The 9718-nt window shown below is 54.9% G+C and overlaps 2 protein-coding genes across 2 annotated transcripts in view; one reads left to right on the top strand and one right to left on the bottom strand.

Annotated features, from left to right (window-relative positions):
• NSD1 (nuclear receptor binding SET domain protein 1) overlaps positions 1 to 590 on the top strand; it is a 65453-nt gene extending 64863 nt beyond the window's left edge. Inside the window, exon 24 of the mRNA XM_010002097.1 lies at positions 9 to 590. Within this exon, the coding sequence (XP_010000399.1) occupies positions 9 to 590 (582 nt within the window). The remainder of the gene's footprint in view (positions 1 to 8) is intronic.
• A 7060-nt stretch (positions 591 to 7650) lies between these two features.
• RAB24 (RAB24, member RAS oncogene family) lies at positions 7651 to 9674 on the bottom strand. The gene is made up of 6 exons (XM_010002096.1): positions 9530 to 9674; positions 9154 to 9204; positions 8979 to 9049; positions 8377 to 8443; positions 8210 to 8272; positions 7651 to 7715 (listed from the first exon to the last, which is right to left on the bottom strand). Exons 1-6 carry the CDS (start codon positions 9672 to 9674, stop codon positions 7651 to 7653), a joined length of 462 nt encoding a protein of 153 aa, XP_010000398.1.
• Between the last annotated feature and the right edge of the window lie 44 nt (positions 9675 to 9718).

Raw genomic sequence — 9718 nt, 5'->3', positions numbered from 1 at the left:
TGGCTGCAGCTGCTCTGTGGCTGTTGCTGTCAGAGAAGGCGCTGAGGCCCGTCGACCAGAATGCTCAGCCGAAGGAGAGAGGAGCCCCGGCTGTGGAGCTGAGTCCCCAGCAGAAAGAGAGGACCATGTTAGCTGGTGAGCAAATCTCTTGGTCTGCAGGGAGGGCAGTGACACATGTCGGACAGGTACCTTGGCCTACAGAGAAACTGCAGATGCACGAGCAAACCCACTGGCCCACTGCAAAAGCCCTGACACCTGCAGAGCAGCCTCCCCGGACAGCAGAGAAACTACCAGAGCCGACCCTTCAGCCCAGCTGGGAAGTGGCCTCAGCGCCCACGGAGCAAACCCCTTGGGCATCAGAGAGACTGTGTGCATTTGAGCAGACCCCCCGGCCAGCCAGGGAAGCGCCGGTGTCCACAGAGAGGGTGGAGTGGATTATCACGAACATTCAGACAATTGACCCAATTTCTTGGCTGAGTGGAAAAGCACAGACTCCTCAGGGGCAGGACCCTTTGCCTGAACAAAATGCAGTGCTAGCCTGTAACCAGGATTCTGTCTGTCGTGAGTTGGCTGACTCAGAGCCAAAGTGAGGTTGGTGCACATGGGAGGCAGGTTTCAGTCTTTTAATGTTTAGGGAGGGGGAATCTTTGTTTTGGTTTTTTTTTAATTCACTTCCCTGAGCCCAGCCCCTAACCCATGCACAACCCATCCATATTCTCTCGTGACCATGAGTGAGGACATTCACTTAAACCTGAGTGTGGCCCAGTCAAAGGGAGAGAGCATCTGTGACCTTTTCCTCTTCCTTATACAGATGGTAAAGCTGAAATAAAGAGTCCACTCTGGGTAAAAATCCCCAATTCCATTGAAATGGTCACATTACTGATCCAGCATGTTTGAGCTCCAGGTCTGACTAGTAGGCAGGTTCCCAGGTGCAGCTAGAGGTCTCGCTCTTCCTACTGTATTTAGAGGGAGCAGATCAGTCAGGCTGCCCTGGGACTGGAGGTGTTCCTGGGGTCAGGCGGTGAGCGGTCAGGTGTATGCCCTTGCGGGGCTCTGTGGAAGCAGGGAAGGGGTTTATCTGTCACCTGCCCAGGTCTCTGTGTCTGCAGGGTGTTGCTTTGCCAGGTTTGTCCGTGCATTTACTGGGACGTGCTGTGCGTGTGGTTCATGGAAGAACAGGTATCGTCTCCAGCCAAGCTGTGAGAGGAGCCCCCTGCACTTGCTCAGTGCAGTTTTCTCCAGCAATAGGTAATACCCATTCAGGCTCCTGTGTACAAGGCTGCAACTGGCCAGGCCTGAGAAACGGGGAATCTGAAGGAGGTCAGGAAAAAAAGAGAACTTGGAAGAAGCCATCTGGCTTGTTTTTCATTCTTGTGTCTTAATCCTGTAGCACAGGACATGTAGAGTGTTTCCTGCACTCGAAAACATTGTGACCTATAAAGCAGCAATAGCAGAGTAAGGCAGAGTGGATTTCCCCAAGGTGCTGAGCACCACCCTGGCAGGGTGGTACTCCCTTTCGAATTTCCATCCAGTCTCTTCTTCTGTTGTCACCATGAGCCAGTAGACTGAGCAGTCTTTTCTCCCCTTGCCTCAGACATGTTCAGGATGTGTTCGCATCATGCCTGGTCTTCCCAGCAGCGGGACGAGCTGCGAGTGACGCCGGTACCATTGGCAGCGTGGAGGCAAGGGTGTCATAGCTGTATCGGGACCCACCACGACACCTTCCCCTCGGGTAGCTTCTGGCTTAACTCTTCTACAACCAAAGGAGACTTGAATTAACTGGACTGTGTTGGTGTGCATGTGTGTGTGCGCGCGCGCGTGTGTCCTTCCAACTGAATAGTAGTTCTCACACTGGAACACGGTGGGCTCCAGCAGCTGGCTGGCTTTTTTTCCCCCCTTCTTCTCCCTTTTATGGTTAAGGAGATGTTTAGTACCTGGTGGTCATCAGGCTGGTGTCCAGATTGTTGGAAGACCTGTTGGAAGTTGTTTACTCAAGTGTTGAGGCAGAAGTTTGCTTGGCCATGATACTCCTGAGGCAAACAGTAGATTCCCAGGGACCTGCAGAGTGGCATCTTGTGTACGCCGGTACCCTTGCAGGCAGGAGAAGGAGGATGGGTGTCCCTGGATGGCACTGCCCGGGCTGGGTGGGGTCGGTGTCCTGCCAAGGAAGCCCTGCTGACCAGCACACTCTCCCACTGTCACAACACATTACCTCTGTGGTTTGCCTAAGCTCTGCTGATCCAGGTGCCGCAGCCTTGGATCTCCATGCCCGCCACCAGACCCTTGCGCAGCTCCAGTGTATCCTTCTCCTTCCAGGCAAATCTATGGGTCCCTCCCTGGAAAGAGAGTGTTCAGCTCCAGGCTGACCCTCTCCCTCCCAACGTGGGAGCAGGTCATTATGCCCACCAGCTTGCAAGTGCCTGCTGCTCCGAGAGCAAGATAGTCATGAGCCTTGCAGTTTTCTATGAAGGGAGGCAGACACTTGTACTGAAACTCTTAGCCCCAATCCGTTCTCCTTTCCCCGTGGATGATGCACCTCAACACCACATCCTGCTCTAAGGGCTGGGTGTGCTGGGCATGAGAAGATGTTACCAGTGCTATGGTGCATCTCTTACCTAGTCCGAATCATTTCAGATCCCATGTAGAATAGCTAGTGACTTCAAAAAGCTTTATGGCTTATGGAAACTTATTCTTTAATGTGTTGGGTTTTTTTTCCAGGAAGACTGGCAGGTCAGTTCCTGCTTGCTGCTGAAACTAGGAAATGCAAGCAGCTTGTGTTTCTGCATGACTCCTGCACAAAGGGAATCAGGACAACTCCTCAGAGCCATTGAGAGAGAAGATAATCTAAGGGCATTCATTAACTTTTTAAAACAAAATAAAGAAAAATGGTAATGAGGTTCAGTATATTAAGTATTTATCAAGTGTGAGAAGGAGAAAAAAAATAAAATCGTGAATTTACATTTATAGGCCTTCCCATGAGCTGGACTTAGTCATGTAGATTGTGTAAGTAGGGTTACCTCCGTGCCAGTCACCCAGCCAGCTACAGCTGTAACCAGAAAGGTATCTGCACTGCTCTGTCCACCTCCGCTTCGCATTGTCACGTGTTAACTAGTTACGTGTTTCATGAAAAATAAACTGTGAATATTTTTGGTGCAGGCTTTTTAAAATCTGTAAAATGGAGAAGTTCTCAATGAATTCTCGCAAGTGCAGGTTTGGAAAAAAAAAAAAATCACTCCTAAATTTTGTGCTCGAGTAGTAAGTTGAGGTTTGTGGCAGCAGCCTTTTGTGCAGCAGACTTTTAGCCAAGAGCTTGTTTTGAACAGTGAACGTGGATTGAAGCATTGCATGGCATTTCAAACCCACAGCCTTATTCCTTGCATCTGACCATACCCCACCTCTCTTCTTTTGTCTCCCCTCATGCCTTTTTCATGAGGATCCAGGGTTTCTGGCTTGCTGCCTTCCAGCTGTATGCTGGGAAGTTGACTTTCAGCCTAGCGGAAGCAGCGCTGCTCTTCCCTCCTTGGGCCCTTGGTCTGTGCTCTGTCAGACCAGGAGGGCTTTTCAGAAATATGTAGGGCTTGCAGAGGGAGTCGTGGTGCGGTTAGGAGTGGCTGGCTGTGCTGGGTCACCTCAGTAAGGCAGGAAGGGCCTGACCAGGTGTGGAGATGGGTCCTGGCAGCCCTGCCCAGCCTGCCTTCGTCGGCGGTGAGTGGGATACAGCTCTGGGCTACACACCCCTCACGAAGGAAATGGGGGCTTATTCAGCACTTGAGGAGTCTCTGGCTGTTTTTGGCACCTGGTAACACTGCCTTGGAGGAGGAGAGGAAGGTGTCTATATTGATGTTGTTGGGTTAATTTTCTGCAGTCCATTGCTGCCTGCAGACTTCAGCCAGTTTGAATCACTTGAATTTTTTAAGTAGCCCAGCAGACTGCTCCTGCAGGAGAGAGGCTGCTGCAGCTCTGCTCCTGCCTTCCCAAGCCCCTGTGCTGGGCTGGATGGAGCAAGGCCAGCTCTGCTGTGGCTGAGGCCATGCTGCTTTTTCACTGTATTGAAGGGATCCGATACCTGGCCACTGCCTGTCTTGAGTCAGGCATAATTGCATCCAAGGTGGGTAAGTGGTGACTCTTGTGTTGATTCACTGTTGTGGAGAGTTGTAGAAGCAGAATCAATGGTATAATTATTTCTGCTCAGAGCTGTGTCCCCTTCCCTGCTGTCCCAGGGAGGCTCACAAGAACCTCCCACAGTCATGAGCCCATTCCCATTCCGGAGGAGATGAAGGATTTGTTCCCATGCAGATGCTTTGCTGGTCAGCATCCTTGCTGTTAAGAATGGTCTTGCTGCCCTGCTTAGAGCTGAAGTCACTGGCTGTGGCCTCTGTCTCACAGCATGACCCACTTCAGTGGTAGGTTTCCATGGTGGGCAGGAGATTCCCAGTTGATCTTTGGTGACAGAGGAGCTCTGATGAGGGGTGACAGTGTGGCTGGGGACTTGGTCTGCCTGCCCAGGCAGGGGAGAAGGTCTGCAGGGGAGGAGCCACTGCAGGAGGTGTGGGCAGGAGGGGAGCAGGCACTGACTGTCACCCTGCGTGGCTTGTCCCATTGCACCATCTCTCTGGGCTTGCACCCACTGTCAGCCAGGGCTCTGGTGAATCTAGCAGAAAAGTGACCACTGTAGGAGAATCCCCCACAGCACATCTTTAGATACTGACTAGCCCGCAGTAGCTTGCTTTATTGCTGTTCTCGAGTTAAAACTTGCCCTATTTAATAAAAAACCCCACCAGAACCAGATTCACTTCCATGCACGAAGTATCCAGGTGACACTGGGACCACACGTTGGGATACAGGGTTGAACCCCGCCCCCGCAGGCACAGGCTTGGCTTTGAAGGTGTGGCTGTTGTTAAAAGTTCAGGAGATAAGAGATGATTGAATCAAAAGGTCGGGAACTAAGGTGAGAGACAACACGGATCGAGGTGCTAGACCAGCTTCGGCTCAGTTTCACAGGAAAAAAAAAAAAAAAAGGCAGCCCTAACCCTGATGCATCTTGGCAGCAGCTTAACCTGAGTGCTCTGTGAACGAGCACTGCTCCTGCCTGGGCCCTCCACTCAGCGTTGTGACAGGGCAGGGGGAGTTTGTTGGAGAAACCTCAGACCTTCTACACCTTCCTTTTATTTTTAATTTCAGCCTTAACTTCTGATTTTGCTTGATGTTTGGAAATAACCGTCATTGTAACCTGTTTGTAATGTGCTTTGCCCTAAATTACTGATGAGGCTTTCAGCCTTTGCCAGCCAGTGAGTGTTAAAGCAAAGTAGCAACTGTGCAGCTTCTCTCAAGAGTACAGGGCTCACTCCGTGTTTAATTGCCTGGGCTTTGTCTGCGCTGATTACTCCCCTGTGATGGTGATAACGCCAATGGCAGCATTTGCTGCCGGGTTGAGCCTCCTGCAGCAGCACAGCCAGGCTGATGCGTGCTTGGGACTCCCAGGGCCTGGGAGATGGGATGCAGGAGCCTGGGGGCCCCTCCGCTGCTTGCCTGGCTTCAGTTGGAGTCTCGCCTGCGGGCAAGCGGTGCCCTTGCTTAGCAGGAGGTGGGAAAAGGCAAGATTTCTGCTCCAGGTCCTCTTAAAAGCGACCTAAGCCAAGTCTGGTGCGGGGGGCAGCATGTGTGAGCTTGGGCTAGATTAGTGGCAGTGTGGGACAGTCCCTACAGCACTGAATCTACCTCCTAGGGAAATCTGAGAAATGGGTGTTGCTATGTCCTATTTCAAGGTAAAGTTTTAATCAGTTTGCCCTTGGCGAAGCACTTGGGCTATTGTGGTGCTATTGTAAACCGTTTGGCAGCTTAGCACAGTAGGGCTGGACTCACGGCTCGTAGCCCGGGGGCTGGAGGTTTCCTTGCTGGCTGAATCCCACCCCCTGATAGCTGGGGCTGGGCTTCGGCGTGTGTGATGGAAACGGAGCGAGGCGTGACTCGGTTCCTTCGATTTGTGGTGGTTTTGACTCAAACCAGCGTGCCAGTGGGCCCCGTGGGCATAGGGAGCCAGTGCAGCCACGTGAAGCAAGACAGGCGTCTGCTAACTGCATGTTCTTTGTGTCCGTTTGGTACTGAGCTGGTTTCAGTTTTGGTTTTGGGTTTTTTTTGTGTTTTGTTCTCCCCCTGCCCCTCTTTCCCCCACCCCCCATATTTCCGAGATGTTGACTTCAAGGAACTGGGTTTTGTGTATTTTTTTTTTAGACACTGGGAACTTGTTAAAAGGAAAAGCAGCAGCCCCAGGAGGCTCCAGGTCAGCATGGCTGTAGCCAAGGGTGGCCCCAGCTGACATGGGTGGGAGGTCGGATGTGTTGGCAGCAGCTGGTTTGGGCAGGCAGGGAGTGGGACAGGGAGCTGCTCTCCCTGCCATGGCAGAAGCCTTTCAGCAGCCGTGCTCACAGCCCTGCTTTACTGCAGTTCCCCTGTGCTCACTGCCCCACCAGCCTGCCTGCCCCTGAGACACCAAACGTGTCCAATAGCACGTCTGGCTTTGAATGTCCCCTGCCACCCTCTGGTGCCCTGTGCTCTTGGCTGGAGGTCCTGGGGAGGGTGGCCCTGGCTGCCTGCTCCCCCTTCCTCACTGCCTGGGGAGGGCACACACGGGGGGGCCACCCGTGCTCAAGCAGCAGCTAAAGTTGTGCTGAAGCGATGAGTGGGAAGTTTGCTTGGAGAGGAGGGGGAGCCTTGGTGTGAGCAGCCCTGTGCTGCATTCCTCCCCCACCGAGGTCTGCAGCCCGTGGGGTGGTGGTGGAGTCCTCCCCTCGGGGGGAGACATGGCAGGAGTTGGAGTGCCCAGCCCAGGCGGGGGCCAGCCAGAGCTGTGGGCACATGTTAGGGCTGGGAGACGTGTGTGGGTGCTCAGCCCTGGCCAGGACTTGTCAGTTCTCAGCAGGGATGCCAGAGCAGGTGAGAGAAACTTACATATTTCCAGCATGTATATTATTTTTAGAAGAGGGAGAGGGGAGAGTCTTGGACCATTGATTACTTTCATTTTGCTCCCCTTAGACTGTTGGCTGTGTATGTGAAACTTATAATGAAAAGAGGGTTGCCCCACCCAGGTGCTCCCAGAACATGTACTGTAATTCTTTGTATATAGAAGAAAAATTACTGTAAAGTAAAGTTTAACTTTACTCTCGATGTCCTCTTGTGGTTTGTCTTGCTGAGTGTTGGGCTGGGGAGGATGTGGGGGAGAGAAGATGTGCCCAGACAGCTCAGGCATGTGGCAGCAGCACAGGCAGAGGGACAGCTCAGACCATGATGCATTTTATTTACATTGTACACCTGGAGAGAAGATGCTTAAATAAATCTGCAAAGAATCAGGCAGCATCTCCAAGATAATAAGTTAATGGTCGCTGCTGGGCCACAGCAGTGACTCAGGGAAGCAGCTCCCACAAAGGCCGGGTGGCAGGGAGAGGGTCCCTAGGGGTGACAGCCCACCCACAGCTCCCGGTGGCGAAGGAGGCTCCCGGCACAGCCGCGCTCCGCACGCAGGGAGGGAACAGTCCACAAGGCCACGTCGCGGACCGGCCTGTACAGCTAAAACACAGCAGGTAAAAAACACCAGGGGTCTGGCACCCACCAGCTGCCTGGCCAGCAGCAGTGGTTCCCTTTTGGCAGGAGGTCTCAGTGGTGGCAGCAGCTGTAGAAGTAGGTGCTGCTCCTCTGGCTCAGGTCAACGCCTTTCTCCTCTGGAAAAGAGATGGGGCAAGCAGCTGCTGGCATGTCTGCACCATGATGCCAGGTGGAGACCAAAGGCTGCCAAATACTAGGTCTGGGCCCCAGCAGGTCCTCAGGAAGAGGTGTGGTGCCCCCCCAAGTGAAGCAGCCTGGCCCAGGGTCACAGCATGGCCCAGGGCTGGAGGCACAGCCCATCTGTACATGTCTGGACAGGCCTGGTGCAGAGCTGAGCACCAGTGTTGCAGGACTGGCAATCAGTGGCAAGAGCCCCTGGCTGCCTGTTTGCGACAGGCCACCCACAGCCCAGCTGGGCAGATGTGCTGAGCAGGTATGGGAAGACCACCACAGGGCCATGAGACAACCCCTAGCATTGAGCCACAGCAGCCCCGAGGATCAAAGAAGGGCTCTGCCAGCCCCCTGCCCCCCTTGCTTGGGGAGGCATGTGCACCCGTCAGCACAGGAGAAGGTGTTGGGGTGGGGAGGGGAACAGATCCTACCCCCTCACCTGTCATCATCTGGAAGGAGGTGAAGTTGACATAGTCCTCAGCCACCTTCTGGAACAGCTCATCTGGGGGGACAGCAGGCAGGGTTGGTGTGGGCAGCCCAACCACCAGGCAGAGTCCTCCTGGCCCTGCCCTGGGGGGACACAGCTGGCAGCAAGGGGGTACTCACCCACACTCTGGCCTGTCTTACTGGAGGTCTCAAAATGCTCTGCCTTGATCTCTGGTGGTGCCGGCAGCTGTAGAAGTAGGTGCTGCTCCTCTGGCTCAGGTCAACGCCTTTCTCCTCTGGAAAAGAGATGGGGCAAGCAGCTGCTGGCATGTCTGCACCATGATGCCAGGTGGAGACCAAAGGCTGCCAAATACTAGGTCTGGGCCCCAGCAGGTCCTCAGGAAGAGGTGTGGTGCCCCCCCAAGTGAAGCAGCCTGGCCCAGGGTCACAGCATGGCCCAGGGCTGGAGGCACAGCCCATCTGTACATGTCTGGACAGGCCTGGTGCAGAGCTGAGCACCAGTGTTGCAGGACTGGCAATCAGTGGCAAGAGCCCCTGGCTGCCTGTTTGCGACAGGCCACCCACAGCCCAGCTGGGCAGATGTGCTGAGCAGGTATGGGAAGACCACCACAGGGCCATGAGACAACCCCTAGCATTGAGCCACAGCAGCCCCGAGGATCAAAGAAGGGCTCTGCCAGCCCCCTGCCCCCCTTGCTTGGGGAGGCATGTGCACCTGTCAGCACAGGAGAAGGTGTTGGGGTGGGGAGGGGAACAGATCCTACCCCCTCACCTGTCATCATCTGGAAGGAGGTGAAGTTGACATAGTCCTCAGCCACCTTCTGGAACAGCTCATCTGGGGGGACAGCAGGCAGGGTTGGTGTGGGCAGCCCAACCACCAGGCAGAGTCCTCCTGGCCCTGCCCTGGGGGGACACAGCTGGCAGCAAGGGGGTACTCACCCACACTCTGGCCTGTCTTACTGGAGGTCTCAAAATGCTCTGCCTTGATCTCTGAAACCAGGGCCTGCATTAGCAGCTGTGAGTGCAGGACATGGCCCAGCTGCCCCCGAGTCACCCCTGGGGCAGGGCTGCTGACAGCAGGCTGGCAGGGACCCAGGGCAGGGCTCCACCATCCCGTCCCCTTGACCCAACTGGCCTCCTGTCAGGACATGCCGTGCCCAGGGAGGTGCCTGGAGCCATCGGATCTGCCACAGGCCCAGAGCAAGGGCAGAGCCCCTCACGCCTCCAGCCTTCCCTTTGTCCCCCACCCGCTCGGTGCTGCAGGAGCCTGGGAAGGGCCGGCTCTGCCCCAGCCCCGCGCAGCACCCGGCCCTACCGTCCACGTAGTCCTGCACATCATGGAAGTCAACCCCCCGCTTCCTCCTGTCCTCCTCCAGCAGGTCCCTCTTCCTCTTGGTGCCGCACGGGTAGATCCGGCAGCCCTGCAGCAGACACGGGCAGCGGGGAGGGGGATCTGGCATCTCCCCCTCCAACAAGGCTCTGCTGCCCCCCCCGGGGCCCCCCC

Source organism: Chaetura pelagica, unplaced genomic scaffold (assembly GCF_000747805.2).
Source record: "Chaetura pelagica isolate M959 unplaced genomic scaffold, ChaPel_1.0 scaffold356, whole genome shotgun sequence".
NCBI classification, from domain to species: domain Eukaryota; kingdom Metazoa; phylum Chordata; class Aves; order Apodiformes; family Apodidae; genus Chaetura; species Chaetura pelagica.
This window is presented reverse-complemented; position numbering and strand designations above follow the sequence as displayed.